The sequence below is a fragment of the Peromyscus eremicus genome, chromosome 2, assembly GCF_949786415.1.
Source record: "Peromyscus eremicus chromosome 2, PerEre_H2_v1, whole genome shotgun sequence".
NCBI classification, from domain to species: Eukaryota; Metazoa; Chordata; class Mammalia; order Rodentia; family Cricetidae; genus Peromyscus; species Peromyscus eremicus.
The window spans coordinates 131,263,687-131,284,108 of record NC_081417.1 but is presented as its reverse complement, the minus strand read 5'-3'; the positions used below and the strand labels follow the sequence as shown (position 1 = coordinate 131,284,108).

Here is a 20,422-nt window from a genome sequence, read left to right as displayed (position 1 = left end):
AAACCTAGAAGGGAAACCAACAATAATGTGTGTGTGGCGGGGGTGGGGGGGGGTGGGGGGGAGGGGGGGGGTGGGGGGGTGTACAGGACGATCCTCAGAGCCCAACTTCTTTGGGAGTTCAGGTGAGCCACTTGGAAAATATCAACCTGGCTGGGCTTGTTCACCATTTACAGCTCCTCATAGGGGAGCAGAGAGAGTCACAGGGCCCTCACCTCAGTATCAGCCACTCCATACCAACTCTGCATCTCTGTCCTAATTATATGTGGCCTTTGGGAAGGGCAAAGTACATAGGCCGAGGAAGACTACTGAAGGTGATGATGTGGGGTATCCGCCAGAGAAGATTGCTCAGACAAGGGTTTAAGCCAATAGAGAGTCTTTATTAGCTGGCCACTGACTACTCTGGGTGTTCAGGATCCCAGTGTAGCCCCGAGCTTTGCTCAGGGTGAGCTTTTAAGCACAAAACCCATGTTCTGGGTTGACCTACCTCAGTTAACAAGAACAGTTAGTCAGAAACAGAACTACAGAAGCCAAAAAGGAAGGTTAGGACACTTAGAGACTTTCCCAGAACGATGGACTTTGGTGTTTTAGGTCTTTGTTTTCATTTTGGCTGCTGTCTACCTGCTGAGTTTTACAGCCTGAATGGTACTTCCATCATGGAGTCAGTTGTGCTAAGATCTGGGGACCTATTACAGGGGACCCCATCTATGCTGCTGTAGGAAAGGCATCATCCCTGCTGGGTAAAGATGTTCCAGTGTGGCCTTTTGGTGGAAGCACCCACATTTTAGTAACTAACCCCTTACCTATGCTCTGGAAGTAACCCCAATAAACTTATTGGTTCCTAGAGTGAACTTTGTTGGAATCGAATCATTGGGACCTCAGGAGAAGGTGCAGTCATAGCTTACATCTCCCCCGGGAACAGATTTTAACAGCCAAAGGTGACATTTGAGCTCATTCCTGAAGGGAAGGAGGGAGCCACCAATGCACACAGGTTCTGAGGCAGGGGGATGACATCCAAGAAGACCTCAAAGATCCTGGAAGGACCCAGTCTGCCCACGGGAGGGACTCAAGCAGGCAGTGACATTACCATAACAGGCTCACTCAGCCTTTGGCTGAGCACAGGGGAAGGTGGGACCTTCACAGAGGCAGGGACATAGGCCTTCAACTCATCTGTTCTTCCCCTGTACTCCCCCCTCAGACCTACACCTTCCCCTGCATGCCCACTGCCACCTCTACCTCCTGCCCTGCCATTTCTGCCCCCTGTGAACTGCTCCCACAACCTCCGCTTTAGGAACAGAATTCAACACCAACTTTGAGCCATTGACTCCCCTATCCCCACCCGCCAGTGTTTGAACTGAGGAAACTTTGGGCTGTTTCCTCCTCTACAGACTCCAAAAGGGTAAGTGAAGAGGAGGGAGATGCTCAGGGATTCCTTGCACCAGCTCTGTCTAGGACAGCTGGCCATCGGGCCAGCATGAGACTGGACTTTCCTAGGGACCAGGATATCCCAATTGTTCAGAGCAAATCCAGGCTGGCAAGCTCTGCTCTCCCCCGCCTGTTTCTTATAAAGGGGTCATATTTACAAAGCTTCGCAAAGTGGCAGGATTAACACCCACAATGTCATACAATGTCCCCCATTTTCAGCCTGCCCTGCAGCAGTCAGCCAGCCCTAAATTGTTCTTCAGGGGAAAGCCAGCCAGAGTTGTGCTCCTCAGTGAAGACACAGCCCCAGGCAGAGGTGGTTCCTGGGTACTTGGTGGGTAGCTAATTTGAACTGAGATATACTTTGTATGTATAATAAAAGACTTTCAAAGAGCACATTAATACCTTCCATAATAAAATATATTTTAGAATTCAAATACACGTATTTTTGCAACACTGGGGATGGAACCTAGCAATGAGCAACCACTGGGTTATGTCCACAGCCCAGCAAATATGTTTATTTTTTTTCTAGATTTATTTATTTATTATGTACACAGTGTTCTGTCTGCAGGCCAGAAGAGGGGAACTGATCTCATTTCGGATGGTTGTGACCCACCATGTAATTGCTGGGAATTGAACCCAGGTCCTCTGGAAGAGCAGCCAGTGCTCTTAACCACTGAGCCATCTCTCCAGCTATACATTCATCTTAATGTGTTATTTACCTGTGTCTTTTGAAACAGGCTATCAGAAAGGCTCAAATCACATAAATAACCTCATACATATACACACAAAGCACACTGTTCTGGAGTTATGAGGCTCAGGGTTCTGCACAGGACAAAATGAAGAGGAAGCCAGGCCAGGCAGTTATTCTGCAAACAGATCATGGGAAGAGATAACTTGGATTTCCTGTCGGTTTCTGTTTGTCTGTCTGTTTGTTTGTTTGGAGTTTTTTTTATTTCATACACATCAAAAGAAGAGAGAAGAAATACTGACGTATATTTAGAGTAGAGAGGACACATGTGACAGTCCACACACCCTCCAGCCAGCCACCCTCTGGCAACTTGGGGCATGGTATTTGAGAACCAGATTTGCCAATTAGAAGCAGAGCCTGAACCATGTCCCTGTTCCACTTCAGAACACTTTGTGGATATCCTGCATTGTCCAGATGCATCCCTCAGGCATTCGAGGCCCATACAGCCTGGGCCCAACTTGTCTTTCTTGTTTCCTCCCAAATACTCAAGGCTCAAAATAGGCACCTGTTGGTACACACACACCTTGGTTTTTCAAGACAGGTTTTTCTCTGTGTAGCTCTGGCTGTCATGGAACTCACTCTGTAGACCAGGCTGGCCTCGAACTCAGATCTGCCTACCACTACCCCTCGGCAGGTTTATTTATTTATTTTTTATTTTTTATTTTTTATGTGCATTGGTGTTTTGCCTGCATGTATGTCTGTGTGAAGGTGTCAGGTCCCCTGGAACTGGAGTTATAGACGGTTGTGGGCCACCATGTGGGTGCTGGGACTTGAACCCAGGTTCTCACCAGTTCACACTATTATTTTGCCAACTACTCAACGAACGTTTATCGATCACCCTGCATGTACAGGCTACGGAGTGCTGGTTGCTGAGATCACGGTCGTCAGTAAACTGGTCGCTATCCCTGAACTGGCTGGGGATACACATCTGGGGGGTGGGGGGTGTGGAGGTGAAAGCTAACTAAGGGGCAATTAAGAACAAGGAAGAGCAATTGTGGATGACTGTGGGGGAAGCCCAGGCCAGGAGTGCAGCGGAAGCAGCTAGGTCAGATGGGGGCAGTCCGTAGAACTGAAGGACACCCTGGCTGGAGGGCAAGGGCTTCCTGTGCCTTGAAAGGGATGTGGAACTTATCCAAGAAGTGTTTACTCTGGGAGCTCCAGCTGTCCACCTGAAAGGTTTCTCCCCACCCATGGAGCAGGCTGACCCTGCCACCCACTTGAGGCCTCAAGGGAAAGAAACCAAGGTCTGCTTTGGGGGAGCTCAAGATGGAGATACTGGAGCAGGGTTTGGGGTCTCACTGATGTTGGACTATAGTGCTGAGGCTGACTTTGAGGCAGAGCTGGATTTTGAGGGGCTAGACTCAAGGATAGAAGTCAAGACTGGGGCTGAGGGGGTACAGTTGGGATTTAGAACTAAAGTCCAGAATCCGCTGGAGTGAGGAGTTGGAGCTGAGGTTTCAGGCCAGGTGTGGTGCTTCCCTCGGGCTATACTCCTGCCTCAGCCTTTCAGAGTGCAAAGTTTACTGGACAGGCCTGGGCTGTGATTACGTGCAGGCTTGGAGGTAGGTATTCAGGGAGGGGCTAAAGATAAAGTGCGGTTGGATTTGGGGGAGGTGGGTTGGGGCTCAGACCGGTGCAGAGGGACAGCATTCTTTCCTCCTGCTGACCGCGTCTGCATATTGTGTTCCAGACCCAACAGCAGCAGTCAAGGGCCCCTCCCTTTCCAGGAATGTCTCAGCCCCACAGAAGGCGCCGGGCCACGTCAGCCAATTGGCTCTGGCCCTGCCCTGGAAACAGCACCTGTTAATCCCCCTCCTTCCAGCTCACCTGGATGCAGGTTAGGCAGGTGAAGCGTCTCCCCGGAAACGGAGCTTGAGCGCCCCACCTGCTGGGCCCTGCCTGCCCAAATCGGATCCAGCACAGCCCAGGCTTCTCGTGAGTGCCCCCACACCTCCCCAACCGCCCCACCGCCACCTGTCCACTGGTTCTACTACTGGGAACCTCCACCCACCTTGGGGTCGTTCCCGGATAGGCCTGTGCCAACACCTTCAGGCCAGCAAGCCACAGTGCTGGGAAACGATGGGACCGACTCCGCCCATGGCCCCTCCCCCACCACCCGTGGGGGCGTGGGCATCTACCACGCCCACTTTGCGTCCTGAGCAACCCCTGCAGAGGACCGAGGGGTAGTGGAAGACAGCTCCGTCTCTTTGGAGTAAAATCCCGTTCTGGGCTGTGTGGTCCGTGCGGTCTCCAGGACTTAGGCTCCTCTGATTCACCCCGAGAATCTCTTACCCCTTTGCCCCATGGAAAATCTGAAAGGAAGATGGATGTCAGATGGCTCTCCCCCTCCTCAGAATAAACTCCTCTCTCCTCACTTTTCAGATAAGGGCTCTAAGACGTGAACTGGGGCTTCCCTGTCGCACTCAAGCCCCTGCTGGACTCGCAGCCTGCCCCTACAGGATCGGTCTCTCCTGCTGCAGGAAGCTGGGCTCCTGGCCGGCAGCGCGAGCTTTATTTTTACCTGGTGTGAGTCATGCTGCCTGTCCTCTAGGGAACAGGTTAAATGAGTAACACTGTTAGATCCCTCCCCACATTCCCACGGTGGGAAGGACTAGGCTGAGGTTCAAATCCAGAGCCCTCCTCTGCTGCCTTAGAGAACATGTGGAGGGTATAGCCGGGGTAGACCAGTGCGGAGCAATCAGGTCAGTGAGGGAGGGGGAAGCAGGTTTCTGGGCGAGAACTGAGGACGGACTGGATAGAGACATGCTTAGGGGCAAGAGGCAGCCCCTGAGGGCACGGATTGGAACAGCAGAGGGAGTTGAGGAGCCCTGGGTGGGCTGAGGGATGGTTGTATCATCTTGAGGAAGCAACACAGGAGAAACAGGTTAGGGTAAGATGAGGAACTCGGGTTGGGCCCTGTTGCATCAGAGATGACTTTGGCCCAGCAGGAAGATCAGCACTGGCGAGAGATGTCTGGAGCGGCCTCTTGATTGCCAGACCGAGATGGAGTCGGATTAGAGGAAGAAGTGTGTTAGGGGTCAGGTGCTAACCCACAGAGAAGGAAGGATACAGCCCTAGGAGAGAAAGGTCAGGGTCAGCCTGCCGGTTCGAGAAGGGTTAAGTCACCAGCCTCCCCTCCTCACAACTCCTCCCATCCAGGACCCAGCAGTGACAGCTGAGGCCATGTGAGTGTCAGATCCTGAATGAGGCTTTATCTCTGACTGTCCGTCCCATCATCCACTGTGGCACCAGCTCCCTCCGACAGCCTGGATGGAGACAGCCAGAGCTAGAGAGGTCAGGGGCTGGGCAAGGGGATTCCTTGAAGGGGAGGGGGAACTCCGTGATGGAGTGAACTCTGCTGGGGTCAGGGGCGGTGCTTTCCCAAGGTGCAGTGCTGGGGCCGCCGCCGCCTTCAGGAGCAGGTCCTGTGGACCCTGGGGAAGATTCTCGGGGCTCTTCCCTAAGACATCCAGGTGAGACTGTGAGTAAGGGCCAGACGGGTGGGAAATAGCATGTGGTCCTTCCTGTCGTGCAGGTGATGGTAACCATAGCCCGGACTGAGAGGAGGAGACTGGGCCTCTAGCCGCCAGCCAGGGCATGGAGACACCAGGCCACGATAAACATCCTCGGAGCTCTAACACTGATCTTCTCACCTGACCTTGCCTGACCAAGCCATGTCCCAACAAGCCTCAGTGGACGGGGGGCTGCCCCCAGACGTCCTGGCAGAGCAGGTGGAGCTCTGGTGGTCCCAGCAGCCCCGGCGCTCCTTGCTCTGTTTCTCCGTGGCCGTGGGCCTTGTGGCTGGCTGCGGGGCAGGCGGTGTGGCACTGCTGTCCTCCACCAGCAGCCGCTCTGGCGAATGGCGACTGGCTGTGGGCACTGTGCTCTGCCTGCTGGCCCTGCTGGTTCTGGTGAAGCAGCTGATGAGCTCGGCCGTGCAGGATATGAACTGTATACGCCAGGCCCAGCACGTGGCCCTGCTGCGCAGCGGCGGAGGGGCCGATGCTGTTGTGGTATTGCTCAGTGGCTTTGTGCTGCTGGTCACGGGCCTGACCCTGGCTGGGCTTGCTGCTGCCCCGGCTCCAGCTCGGCCACTGGCTGCCATGCTGTCTGTGGGCATTACCCTGGCTTCCTTAGGCTCAGTCTTGTTGCTGGGTTTGCTGCTGTATCAGGTGGGTGTGAGTGGACACTGCCCTCCAATCTGTACAGCGGCACCCTCCACCCAAAATGGCCACAGTGGTAACAGCAGCATCTTTAGCATCTCAGGACAGTTGTCCTCTGGCCAGCGTCACGAGACCACCTCCAGCATTGCCAGCCTCATCTGACAGAGATGGAGCCCTTCCTCCCGTGACCCGACTCAGTGTCCCCAGAACTCATGACGTGCACAGGTGCGTGCATATATGTGTGCGCCCCTGCCATGGGATTGCATAGTATGTGACTAGGAGCTCATGGGTACCCACACATCCACACCATGAGAAGGTGAGTGATGTATGCCTCCTTGGGACTGAATGCTTGTGTCTGGGGACTGTCATGCTCTCTGCCTGGTTCTGGGGTCTCTAGGCACGTCTGGAATTCCTGAAGATTTGACCTGTATTTCTAAGACCCTACAACTCCAGCCTTGCCCTATGACATCATCCAGGGTCTCCACACAAGTGGCCATTGCAGACCCATGAATAGACCAGCGATTGTTCTTCAGAGAGAGTGACTTTTGGCAAAGCAGAGGGAAATGAAATGGTTCCCTGATGAGATGGACCTGGACCGGAAATGCCTTTGAGTTTATAACCTAGCAGCTGGGGCCTGGGCGAGGTGGCTTAGCCTCTCTTGCCTCAGTTCTTAGAACAGTGTTGCCGGTGATTTGTTGGGATTAAATGCTATCCTCAGTGAGATGACTGGACTCCTGGCAAATGTGCAATAAAAAGGTGACTGCAGTTGTCTTCACCTCACCGGCTCACCTCAGAGACCCTCGCTCTCCACCCCCACAGCCCACTGATTTCAGGCTATGGTGCCATGATGTTGTCTTTAACCAGACGTGGGGCTTCTTTCCTCATGCAAGAAGGGGGAAGTTTGGCCCAGAGAATTCCACAGGTTTGGGAAGACCCAGAGAGAGTGGGGGGACCCAGTCCTTCACATTTGTTCCCTTGCTAATTCAAAGGGAGATTTAGCCACCGGTATTGGTGACTGTTTCTTTAGAAATGTGCCCCCTGCCCTATATAGTCTGCCTTCTGTGGATTCCCTGAGGGATGGCTTGGAGGGTATGTCTTCCTCCCCTACCTGGGAAACAAGGACAGCCTGCAATCCGTGTGGTCGCTGTACCAGTTGGCCCGCTTCTGGGTTCCAGGCATGGAAGAGGTGTTCAAACCCTTCTCAGGCAGTAAGTTACTTCCTACTTGGAGTCACTGTGGAAGGGATCTCTCTTCCTGTGGTATGCATTTCCAGGTAACAGGAACATAGGCTACTGCTTTTACCACTTCCTGTTACACAAAGTGTAGATTATGTGAAGACACCAGAGACCTGCCTCCTAAAAGATGCTGAGGCAGGAGAAACTTCAAGTAGGAAAAGTGATGCTATAAAGCAGCATTTTTCAACCTGTGGGTCGCAACCCATTTGGGGTCAAGCGAACTTGTCACAGGGGTCACATATCAGATATGCTGCATGTCAGATATTTACGTTATGATTTATAACAGTAGCAAAATTACGGTTATGAAATAGCAAAGAAATAACTTTGTGGTGGTGGTGGGGTGGTCACCACAATGTGAGGAACTATATTAAAGGAGTATAGCATTAGGAAGGTTGAGTCCGCTGCTATAAAGGATTTACTAATAAGCTCGCTTGGGAAATATTAAGTTACACAAAGTAGAATTTAGCTAAAGGAGCGCTGCCTCCAATATGAAGCTAAGTAGTACAATTTGAAGATAAGTAGTACTTTAACCAGGCTTGTTAGCAACTGTAAGAAAGAAAATTCTGTATCACACTTGAAGTTTAGGGGTTTTTTTTCTTTCTTTTTTTTTTTTTTTTTTTTTTTTTGGTTTTTCGAGACAGGGTTTCTCTGTGTAGCTTTGCGCCTTTTCCTGGAACTCACTTGGTAGTCCAGGCTGGCCTCGAACTCACAGAGATCCGCCTGGCTCTGCCTCCCGAGTGCTGGGATTAAAGGCGTGCGCCACCACCGCCCGGCTGAAGTTTAGGTTTGCTAAGAAGTTTCTGCTAGTATTTATTCACCAAGATTGACCTACAATTAGGCTCCATTCCCATAATAGAAGGAGACAACCTTGATTTACAGCCAGCCGTTAGACCCATCCCCATAGCAAAGAACGCACCTCTTAGGGGTATGTCTTCCTCCCCTACCTGGGAAACAAGGACAGCTCACATGGGCAGGGCAGGCCACAACCACCATTAAGTCCTGGTCTGCCAATGAGCCCCTGTCCCCTATCAGGAGAGGCATACTTCTGCCAAGTGGACAAGATGGAACTCATAATGACTTTTAACAGCGGAGCTGTAGGTCTGATGGGGAAAGTTGCTTTCGGCAGACAGGACAAACATGTCTCCTGGAGAGATGCAGGGCTGGAGGACAAGGGAAAGGGGCCTGCAAACTGAGAGAAGGGCAAGGTGGGCGGAGCCAGGGGAGGAAGACAGCACATGTCCCAGAATGCCAGAACAACTGAACCCCATCTTCTGGATGTTCCATGGAGCTTCATCCCTCTGCACATTCAAAATGGGATCACTGCCGTCTACCTTGGGGGTTTCTACATCTATCTGGTCTGAAGGTGCCACCAATCACTCCGCATCCCAGTCAGAGACCTCATCGTGGTCCCAGACATTAGAGGCACTTTCATTGTCTCCTCCCCAAGACCAGTAACAATACATCTCCTCTGAGCTCCTCATAGACATCTGCCTGACAACATGCACCTCCACACTCTTCAGAAGGGACCTCTTTGCGTTTGTCCTGGTTGTGTAGCTTTATCCACACTCCTCAAGTCCACACAACACAGACACACACATGAGCCAAAGTGATCATCATACAACTAAAATGAAATAAAAATCTACCTTAAAATCTTTACCTTAAATTTTTTCCTAATGCCAGGTGGTCTTGTTCTCTCCGTCTCCTGGACCAGCCACACCCAACTATTTCCATACACTTTCAACATTCCCTCATTCATCCCAGTGTTTATCCTGTTTTCCATCCTCATCCTTGAAGACCCCATTCTCCGGGAAGCCGTGTTCTCTAGGGAGCCCTCCCTGACCCTGTCCCTTAAATTGGTGACTTGCTCTTTTTTGAAGCCCAACACGTCCTCAGCTGCAGATGCTAACCCAGAGCTCATGATGTGCCTGAAGAGACTCAGTCAGAGTCAAGCTCCTCCTTGCAGAGTGTTTTGGTTTTGGTTGTCTACTGATCCCTGCTCCCAATGTGGACCTAACGTGCAGCCTAATGTGCAGCAGGTGCTTTCGTTGAGATTGAAGCACTGGGGCTTGGCCAGATGGCAATGTATGCACAAGGACAGCGAGACCCACCCTTAGCCAGGAAGGGAAGTAAGGCCAGGGCACACCTGGCTCGGAGTCCTCCTGAGGCCTTCAACTCTCTCCCTGAGAAATCTTCACTCTTTCTGGGTTCCCAAGAGATGCAGTCCCAGGCCAACTCCTGGGAGGCAAGGGACCACAGGACATCCTTCCACCTGGAATAAGTGAGGGGTCCCTTTTCCTGCTGGCTGAGACAGGCCTCATCTCTTTTCAATATTTCTTTTAAGAAACTGAAGGAGGGTTGGGGATTTAGCTCAGTGGTAGAGCGCTTGCCTAGCAAGCGCAAGGCCCTGGGTTCGGTCCTCAGCTCGGGGGGGGGGGGGGGGGGGGCAGAGAAAGAAAGAAAGAAAAAAAGAAATTGAAGGAGTTCAGAAACACAGAAGCTTGGAAAACAGGAAGAGGGCACACAGCTTAGACATCTCACTGAGCATGTGGCAATGGTGTCAGCCTCCCAGGGAAGGCTGTGAGGGAGAGAATACAGCACATGCCCCAGATGGCCTGCTCCATAAGGCTGTAGAGGTCGGCCATCGACCCACTCGACCGTAATGTGAGGCAGGTAATGCAGCCAGCCAGCAGTACATCTACCGCCTCCAGCACCAAGGCAGGCCTGCAGCCCATCCTTGCCTGCCACTGCCTTGTTTCAAACATTTCACTCAGCCTCTGCTAAGCCCACATCACCATCAGCAGCCCGCTAGCCTCTCTGCTCTCTCCAAAGCTGTCTCTTCTTGAAGACACTCGGAACTGTCTTCACCTCCCTTGAGTTTTGGTTGAGACTCTGCGGTCCACTGTCACCCTTTGTCAGGTTCCTCCACCCCTGCTTTCAGCAAAACCTCCCTCTGCCTTCACTGCCCCTACCTCCTACCCCACCCAACACCCTGCAGTGAACAGTCCTCAGAGAAATCTGCCCTGGAGGCACCTCCCACCCCAGTCTCCACAGCTGACTCAGCCCCCTGCCACTACACAAACACACTACAAGAGATTACAGGAGGCATCTGCTCTTCCTCCCTTTTGAGAGCCCAGGGAGGAATTTAGACTTTGTCCTCGAGACACTGAAAAACATGAAAAGATTTTAATCGGGGACCGTGGCTCAAGTTAGTTAGCCGGCTTGGCTCCTCTGTGGAGGTAGAGATTAGCCTCAGGAGGAAAAGAAGAAGTGGGTGAACATCCCAGAAATGCTGAGTTGAGGTCTCAGCTGACCCTGAGGGACGAGGGTTGGGAAGAGGAGCGCAGACAAGAAAGCAAAGGGCCTTAGCAATTTAGAGACAGCAGGGGGGCTCTGAGGCTGAAGAAAGGTGAGAACAAAGGCCAGAGAGGGGGTGCCAGGTGAGGGCTTCAGGGGTCTCTTAACAGGTGGGCCACTTCCTTATGGTCGAGAGGAAGCTAGGGAAGGGTTGTTTCAAGTTTGGTAGTATGCATATATGTGTGCTTTGCATCCGTGTGTGAATGGATGCATGTGTACGTGTGTACGTGTGTACATGTGTACACGTGAATGTGGGGATGTTGGGTTGACATTGGGTACCGACCTCCATCTCTCTGCACCTTATAAATCGAGGAAGGGTCTACCCCTGAGCCTGGAGGTTGCTGTTTTTGCTAATCTGGTCAGCAGCTTGACTTGGAGACTCCCTGCTTCCACTGAGCACGGGAGATCCAAACTCTAGTGCTTAGCCTTGCATGGCAAACACTATCCGCTGAAGCCGTCTCCCAGGCTGTAGTGAGGATTTTAATGAAGAAATGGCCTGGTCAGAACTGTGTGTTCAGGTGAGCACATGTCTGCAGATAGTGGATTGCCAGGGGCAGAAGTGAAGCCGGGAACTAGTTGAGAAATCAAGGCACAGTCCAGATGTAAGGTACTGGGACTTAGGGGCTGCTCAGATAAAGCTCCAGGATGCAAGGGATGCTGGGAAAGTAGGACCCACAGAGGAGCCCAGATGGGAGAGATGTGGTTGACTAAGCAGTGGTCACCTCAAGATGGAAGGTAGAAGTCAGCCTTGGAGCAGACAAGACAGGCAGCCCCAGGGCACAAGGTGGATGGGGGGGGGGGGTTTGCTATTCATTTTGGTAAAGATAAAGAAGAATGTGGTGATGAAGGTAAGTTTGTGGGTTTGAAGCAGAAAACTAAGGGAGTCCCTGACCAATGGCCATTCTCTCTGCAAGGTGGAGGCCGTTTTAAAGGGTTGCTATGGAGGAGGGAGGGACTGACCATCGATCCAAAATAGGATATAAAGAACAACAGACCCTCCAGCTGGACCAGCTCAGAGACCCTAAAGCAGGATGTAAAGACTACATGGTGTTGGTCTCTCCAGCCTGAGGGACTTCCTTGCCAACAGAGCATGCCCAGAGTGCTATTACCTTTTCACCTAGTAAATTTTTCAACGCTTAAATCCCTCTACATATTTTGCATCTTATACATCTTTTTAGAATAGAATAGACTGAATTCTGGGTAAAATGGGCTTCTGAGAAAAATACACCCATTCCCTAGAAGTTCCAGGCCTGGAGGCCTCATCAGGCATTGGCTGGACCAGGCTGCAGGCATGGGGAGGGGTTGTTGGCTGTGGGCTGGAGTTTCACAGGGACAGTCGATGGTGAAATGATGGACAGGGAAACTGCTGTGCTGGGGAGAGGTCGACATGATGGATCTCAAAGTCCAAACCTGGGCACAAAGAGAACCAAAGGGAGTTGGGGTGGGGGCGGGGAGATGCAGAGGCAGGCAGATCTCTGTAAGTTCAAGGCCCTCTTGATCTACATAGCAAGTTCCAGGCCAGTCAAGGCTACATAGTAAGACCATGTCTCGGATAGATAGATAGATAGATAGATAGATAGATAGATAGATAGATAGATAGATAGATAGATAGATAGATAATAAATAAATAAATAAATACCCAAACTGGCATTGAGCAAAACACTGGCAGCAGGTGAGGTAGAGAAAGAAAGGTGATACCCTCCCTCCTGAGGCTGTAGTCAAGCTCTACATCCTCATGCATGTTTCCTAGACATCTGGACACTGTGAGAATGTTCTCTAGAAACTGCCCCTTCTGGTCTAGTCACATCCTACGCAAGACCCCAGACCACCTGGTCACCCTAGAAGAGCTTCCTTCAGGCACCAGGAAGCCTCCACACACACCCTCAGGCTCAGTGCCCTGGATGTCACCCTGGAAGTCGCCCCTGGTGAGGCTTACCAGTTCTACCGTGCCATCCTGTTCTCCCAACCTGGAGCTTATACCCTGAATCTCCTGGGCCTACATGCTCTGGCCAAGTGCGGAAGGCAGTCAGCTCAGGCCAGGTAGGGATGCCCCCGCCAAGAGTATTCTTCTCTGAGTCCGCGTTATTCCTACTTCCAGGTGAGATTATGAGTCATGGCATCGGTTGCTGGGTGCAGCCAGCAAGTAGCAGCTAAGATGTTTGAGCCTTAGCCTGTCGGGCTGTTCAGTAGGGTTGTCTGTCCAGCAGAGCTGCTGGGAGAAGAACAATACTGATGCTGTTCTTGCTGTTCGTTTTAATGTTCTTACAGCATTGGAGGTTCTCATCCAAATCCTTTGCTGTCCTCGCTGGATCTTCTGAGTCCTTCCTGGGAAGCTGCCTTTCAAATCTCCAGCAAGAAGTGAATGACAAGGGAAGGGATTAGCAAGCTCCTCCCCAGGATGAACGCTGGCTACCTATTGTAGGGAACTATTGTGGAGAGCCAATCATCAGGAATCTACTTAGCACTTACTCTCTGCTTTACATATAGAACTCAGTCTCGCCAACAACAATAAGAAGTGAATACCACTACAATATCCATTTTACTGAGAATTGGAACGGAGAGGTTCAATAACTTGCCCAAGGTCACACAGCATCTCAGTGTCAGAACTGGGACTTGAATTAACCTGTACTCATCACTGCTAGGATGCTGTTAAGAAGGGTGTGTGTGTGTGTGTGTGTGTGTGTGTGTGTGTGTGTGTGTGTGTGCATGCATGCATGGGTACTCCTTTGTGTGTGTGTGGGGGGCAGAGATCAGTCTCAAGTGTCCTCAAGAGTCATTCACCATGAGTTTTGGGGCAGTATCTCTATTGGCCTGATGTTTGCCAAGTAGGATAGGTTGGTTGGACAGCGATTCCCAGGGGTCCACCTGTCTCCGCCTCTCCCATGCTGGGATTACAAGCATGTGCCACCGCGCCCAGCTTTTTATGTTTTCTGAGATACAGACTTAAACATGAGGTCTTGGTGTTGGTGCAGTAAGCTCTACTGAAGAAGCTTTCTCCCCAGCCTGGGAGTTTCTTAAGCTTCTCCTCCACGGCTTTCACAGCCCCTCCCTTACGCAGCATAAGAGACACGGTTATGCCTTTGAAGGCAGCCAAGAGCTAGGTTCTCTTCCAGAACCAGGTCTCAACTGGAGGCTCTCGGGCATGGCAAGTAGTGGCCATTGGTGAGGAGTGGGCAGTGGCAAGCTGGGGGCAGGACCTGAAGCCAGAAGAGGCCGGATGAGAAAGAGGGGGTCAAGTTAATGGTATGATTCTCTCTGTAGTTCAGTACCTTTGCCCCTCGGAGCCTATGACCCAGGTCAAGGTCCCATCCCCCACCCCCCTGCCTGGAACCAAGCATGCGGAACACAGGAACAGGTTGCCCCCAAAGAATCCAATGAGGCCCTAGGACAGGGTCCAGGGTTCTGTGACTTCAGGGTCTTGCTCAGCCAGGCCTGGCATCCAACAGCAAGTCTGGGAGGAAGCCAGCTTGTGGAACTTGAGTGCTTCTAACAGGAAAAACAACTGCTAATTTTGAATCAGGCACTTACCACCTCCTGGGTCCTCAGAAACTCCAACCCATGTCCTGAAGCATATGTAAGAATGTGGGCAGTTGACCTACTCTCAGGCCCAGAATCAACTCAGGGCAGGGCCTCCTCAGTGGAGGCTGAGGGGAGGGAGGAGGTCAAACCACGTTTACAGCATGTTAGAGGCCAGGATGTGTCCATAGCCCCTTATGCCCACTCTTCGGGAGACCTCCTTCAGGGTCTCAGGCTGTGGAAGACTGTGTTCTTCCCAAGTCTTCAAGAGTCAAAGCATCTCTGAACTCAGGAACAGCTGACAACTCAGACCCCATGAGCCAGACTTCTCCCCTCTAGCTCCTCCTCCCCACCTCCAGGCCAACCCCTCCTCCCTCAGCTTCTCCTCTCCGTTGCCCTCTCCCACAATTTCATACATTGCTACTCTCTAGGACCACATTGCTGACGCCTCCAAACCCGAGTCCCCAGGCTGCATGGCGCTCAGGTGAACCCTCTGTCCTGGGTATTCCCCCTGGAAATCCTTCCTCTGACGAGGAATGGCCATTCCCCAACCTGCTTTCCTGTTGCTGTAGCCAGATGCTAAGCCAGAAACCAGGGCAGCTCCCCAGATTCAGTGTCAGCAACTTCGGTCAACTCTGCCCCTTCCTGTTCCTGGAGTCTGTGCCGGGCCCTAAGTCTCATCAACCACCGGCCTCTCCTCCCGCTCCCTCTCTGCTCTGCAACCACAACGGCTTGTTATTTCTTTATTATCAGTTTGTCCGTGTGTGTGCTTGTACACGGCACTCATAGGGAGGTCAGAGGACAACTCTGTGGAGTTGGTTCTCTCCTTCCACCTTTACGTGGGTTCCAGGGTTTGAACTCAGGTCATCATCGGGTTTGCGTCCTACTTGCATGAGTCAAGTGCCTTGAACAGCTGTCTCACTAGGCTTCCAAGGGCTTTTCTATCATAATTCTATCATTTTGAAGAAGAAGAAGAAAAAAAGACACAGATGAGCCTTAGCTGTTCTAAACTGGAACTCTCTCTCTCTCTCTCTCTCTCTCTCTCTCTCTCTCTCTCTCTCTCTCTCCACTTCTGAGGCCCTAACCAGTATTGTCCACTAAAACAAGAAATCCATGGGAGTCTGCTTAAGGAGTAATAGGGAATTTATTAAGTTATAAATTGAAGAAATACACTCACAAATACAGAACCGAGTAGGCTGCTGAAGTCGTCCGTTGATCTGATCAGGAGTGAATCCACCTGGCAGTTGAATCACACCAGGAAGAAGGGAGCTGGGACCTCATGAACCCTCTTCCCTTCCTTTTAAGAAGTCGAGTACACTGGCAAGAAGCACCGCCTCCTTCAGGCCATATAGCCCAAGGTCATGGGCGGAGCAAATACCACAACAGTCCACTCCAGCTTCAGGCTGATTAGGGACTCTTAGACACGCACTGTGGCCCACCTGAAATCCCTGCCTTTCTCAAGCCCCTCCCTGTATCAGCACTTCCTCCACCCCCATTTCCTTCTCTGAGGACTTCCCCTTCAAAGGCTGACACTGGGTGGACACAGGCAGGGGAGCTACCTGACTTGTGAGGATGGCCCCTTGTCTGGGACAAACAGACAACGCCTCCCCACACCCAATGTCATGTGTGCTACAGGACCCTGCCCCTTGTGTCCCCCAAGTCTTAGGTGATTAGATCAGTGGTGAATTCATGACCAGTGTCTTGCCTGATTCCTTGGAACTTAGACTCCTCAAGGTTTTGGAAGTTCGAGGAGAGTCACATCAACGTCCCTCTAAATGACAGAGCATTACAGATACAATGCCAGCCACCAGCCACAAGGCTCGGACAACCTGCTTCCTGCCTCTAAATCAGCTGTCCCTTTGTTTCTATGCCAGGATCCTTTTCCCCAGACTCCTTTCTACTGCTTATAATGAAAGAAGCTTAATTCAAGCTCCTCCCCTCTCAAGCTCCTCCCCTCTCAAGCTCCACCCTCTCAAGGCGGCCTATATGAGCCATCCTTCCCTCCCAGTCACTTTGTTTTGTGTTTTGTTTTGGTTACAGATGTGCCACTGCGTGTATGTACAGGTCAGGGGACTGCTCTTTGGCATCAGTTTTTCCGTTAGACCAGTGGTTCTCAAGATGCAGGTCACTACCCCTTGGCATCATATAGCAGGTATCTACATTACAATTCGTAACAGCAACAAAATAACAGTTATGAGGTAGCAACAAAATACATTTATGGTCAGGGGTCCATACAGCATGAGGAACTGTATTAAAGGGTCGCAGCATTAGGGAGGTTGAGAACCACTGCACGGGACCTGTACAAGGCTCAAATTCAGGCTGTCAGGCTCACACAGCAAACACTTTCCATTCTGGACCGTCTTGTGAGCCTCACAGTTTCCTTCTTCTTCTTCTTCTTCTTCTTCTTCTTCTTCTTCTTCTTCTTCTTCTTCTTTTTCTCTCTTTCTTTCTTTTTCTTTTTCTTTTTTTTTTTTCCTCTTTTTCTTTTTTTGGTTTCTCGAGACGACGTCTTTCTACATTAGCCCTGGCTGTCCTGGAACTCACTGTGAAGACCAGGCTGGCCTCAAAGTCAGAGATCCACCTGCCTTCACCCCCAAATTCTGGGATTAAAGGCATGCGCTACCACACCCAGCCTTCCCATCACTAAGATTCTTGATGAACTCCTCCACATTTGCCTCCATTTCCACACCTTTCTACATTCACTCCTCAGTCATTCAACAAATGCCACTGTCCCTTGGAACCTTGTACCACAGAATCAAAATCCATATACACAAGCACCTTATACAAAATGGTACAATATTCACATATACCCCATGCATATTCTCCCATCTACTTTAAATCATCTCTGAAGTATTTCTCATTCTTAAACTTTGTTTTGTTTTGTTTTGTTTTTTAGACAGGGTTTCTCTGTGCAGCCCTGTCTATCCTAGAACTCTCTGTAGACCATGCTGGCCTCTAACTCCAAGATCAGCCTACTTCTGCCTTCCAAATGCTAGGATTAAAGGCGTGTACCACCATTGCTGGCTTTAATTTTAATTTTGGGTGTATGGGATGTTTTACCTGCACAAGTCTGTGCACCTCAAGTGCATGCAATTCTAGAAGATGCCAGAAGTAGGTGTCCGATCCCCTGGAATTGGAGTTACACATGGCTGTGAGCTGCCATGTGAGTGCTGAGAACTCAACCTGGGTCCTCTGGAGGAGCAGTAAGTAGTCTTAACCCTGAGCCATCTCTTCAGCTCCACTTTGACTCTTGATAGAATGTGCCTTCACATCGCTCCATCTTCACAGACTCGCACAAAACAGCGGTGCATGGCAAATTTAATCCCAGCACTAGGGAGGCAGAGGCAGGTGGAACTCTGTGAGTTTAAGGCCAGCGGGGTCTACAGAGTGACCAGGACAGCCAGGGCTATAAAGAGAAACCCTGTCTTGGGGGGCAGGCAGATCATTTTGGTAAAATAAACTGTGACCAGAGAGATACTCATTGGAGGTACCCTGGAGGAGAGGGAGTCTGGGCAGTGTCTTCCAGCTATGAGCAATGTGTTTAGGATCAGAGAAAATGTAAAAGGAACGACTTCTTACGTTAATCCAAAATGAAAATAGGTTTATTAATTCCTGTAAAAAAACATGACATATTAAAATCAAGTCACATACTTTATTTTGGTAAGAAAAATTTTTCAGTAAGAAATTTGGCACGGCCTTCTGCTGGGGCATGTGTGAAATCCTGGGACTTGTAGGTCAGGGCTGCCATCGTGATGAAGGGCAAAGCAGCCCAGGCAGGGGGTGACTACGGTAAAAACTAAGTAAAGTGGGCGGGGGGGGGGGGGGGGGGGGGGGGGGGGGGCAAGGAAAGGAAATCAAGAGGCCTGCTCCAGGGGCCTTTCCCCACATTCATGCACCGTCAGGGTTTATCCTGGGACAGCAGGGAGCCACGCGAAGAGTTACTGAGAAACAGAATTGTCACTTTGGCGACGAGTATCGGAAAACAGAGTCCTGGTCAAGCTTTACAAAGTACTAGCCACTTCTGACCCTGAGGCTTGAGGCATCACTGTCTTTCAAGTGCCGGGCATGGAGGGAAGTGGGGAGTGTCCAAAGATGGGGCTCACAGAGCGAAGTGGTCCCGGCTGCCTGCTGTGTCCATCTCGCCGGCCCCAGGCTGAATGTAATTGTCCTCGATGAAGCCGTCGTCCTCGTCGTCACCCACCTGTGGGTGGTTCCCGCTCCTCGTGCCCGACAGTGGGCGATGCTGGTAGCTGGCACGGTACTTGCGGCAGAGGTGGCACTTGGCAGCAAGCGCGATGAGTATGGAGAGGACCACCGCCCCCAGCACAACCCCCACTAGCACGGGCCACGCCCGGCCCCCGGTGCCCAGTCCAGGGGCCATTGTTGATGTGGTGTTATACACTGAGAACTCGGCTGCACGGAAAGAGACAGTGTTACAAAAGGTCCCCAGATGGGGCTCCCGGGGGCGGGGGGGGAAACTGAGGGGACCCGATCCATCCTCAACCACCACGCCCCTCTACCACTCACTTTGGTTTGCTTCTGGCATGGAGAGGCCTGATGACATTGGTGAGCCTCGGCCTCTGTCAGAAAAAGCCAGGGACACCCCAGGCGCCAGGCAGCCCTGGGGCACAAGTCCTGAAAAATACAGAGGTGCAGGGGTCAGGGTTAGATGGAGGGTGCTGAGGACAGGACCATTGCCCACACCACTGGTCCATGGAAGAGAACAGGAGCTGCCATGAAATGAATTCAGCTCTAAAAGGGGCTGACACAGGGGGTTCTAATGCCCTTAGTAAGCACACCTTAGGATCTAGGCACTGTGCTCACAAAATCCCACTACATAAGTATGAACACTATCCCTGCCTTATTAATGACAGCACAGAGGCCCCCCAAATGGAAAATAACTCAACTGAGGCCCCAGAGTTTGAACTCAGATCTCTGACACCAGAGCGTAGTCTGGCATGTTGCTTGGCAAGCAGATAGGAGTCAGGACAGAAGCCGCTGAATAGCAATTGTGCGGAGCTATATCCAGCTCTGGAGTAGACCCCAGGAACGGACGGTCGTCCTCAGACAGTCAGGGCACCCTGCCTCTCCACTCCTGTGTCAAGATCCTCCCCTACCATACATCCCTGTCCTTCCAGTGCCCTGTCCACTCACCCCTACCCACAGGGGTCCCACACTCTGCCACCACAGTGGGGCTTATACCAGGGAACGATTGCAGATGACCACCTGAGTAGGAAAAGCTCACAATGAAGGTCATGGCGCTCAGGGCTGGGAAACCCTGGGGGAGGAGCATCTGAGCCAAGGGAGTAGCTGGAGAAGATCACATGTATAGGAAGGATTAGGCTTGGACACCTCTGAAGGAGGTCAACAGTGTATGGGGAGACACACGTGACCCTGAAGCATGGCCAGGGAAGGGAGAGCAAGACAGCTGAGGCAGGGCAGTGTCCGCGGGAGGATGGCAAGAGTCAGAGGTGTCCCTGGGCTGAGTGGCCAGGCAAGGGACTGAAGCACCCAGCTTAGGGATGTATTCAGCCACACTCTCAGCTCTGCGTGATACCCCAAAGGATGCCCTCACTCGTGATGTACCTCCTCTTTCTCCAATAACTCAGCCCTCCTTCCCACCCTCCGCCACAGCCATGTCCAAGCTACCTACACTTTGTCCTTGTAGCCGCAGTCCCCAGCCAAGATCTCCTAACAGGTGTGTAACCACCTCCAATCCACTTCCCAGAGCCAACTCTGAGCCTATCACCTGAGGAAACTCCTTCACTGCTCCCCATAGGCCAAATATGTCCTGTTCTTGGTTGGGGGACTCAAAATCCATCATGGGGCCCTCAGGCCATAGAGCCCCACCCTATACACACACACACACACACACACACACACACACACACACACACACACCTCATCTACCCCTCAGCTCTCTGAGTTTTCATCCTTCATCACCAAATCAGCCCTCCCTGCAGGTGAGGTTTCTTCAGGGTCCA

General features: G+C 51.6%; 2 protein-coding genes across 2 annotated transcripts; one reads left to right on the top strand and one right to left on the bottom strand.

Moving 5' to 3' along the window:
- The first annotated feature begins 3,850 nt into the window (after positions 1–3,850).
- On the top strand, positions 3,851–7,114 carry Tmem125 (transmembrane protein 125). The gene is made up of 4 exons (XM_059256066.1): positions 3,851–4,105; positions 4,553–4,696; positions 5,330–5,464; positions 5,706–7,114. Exon 4 carries the CDS (start codon positions 5,845–5,847, stop codon positions 6,493–6,495), a length of 651 nt encoding a protein of 216 aa, XP_059112049.1. The 5' UTR covers positions 3,851–4,105; positions 4,553–4,696; positions 5,330–5,464; positions 5,706–5,844; the 3' UTR covers positions 6,496–7,114.
- Positions 7,115–18,277: 11,163 nt separating this feature from the next.
- On the bottom strand, positions 18,278–18,935 carry C2H1orf210 (chromosome 2 C1orf210 homolog). Its single transcript, XM_059255870.1, has 2 exons — positions 18,896–18,935; positions 18,278–18,851 (listed from the first exon to the last, which is right to left on the bottom strand). Exons 1-2 carry the CDS (start codon positions 18,933–18,935, stop codon positions 18,538–18,540), a joined length of 354 nt encoding a protein of 117 aa, XP_059111853.1. The 3' UTR covers positions 18,278–18,537.
- Between the last annotated feature and the right edge of the window lie 1,487 nt (positions 18,936–20,422).

Excerpts from the sequence above, each read along its gene's own strand:
- Tmem125 (XM_059256066.1), top strand. The coding sequence starts at position 5,845 with ATGTCCCAACAAGCCTCAGTGGACGGGGGGCTGCCCCCAGACGTCCTG.
- C2H1orf210 (XM_059255870.1), bottom strand. The coding sequence starts at position 18,935 with ATGGATCGGGTCCCCTCAGTTTCCCCCCCCGCCCCCGGGA. Across the intron at positions 18,852-18,895 it reads TTCCCCCCCCGCCCCCGGGA|CCGAGTTCTCAGTGTATAAC; the intron begins GCCCCATCTGGG and ends CTTTCCGTGCAG.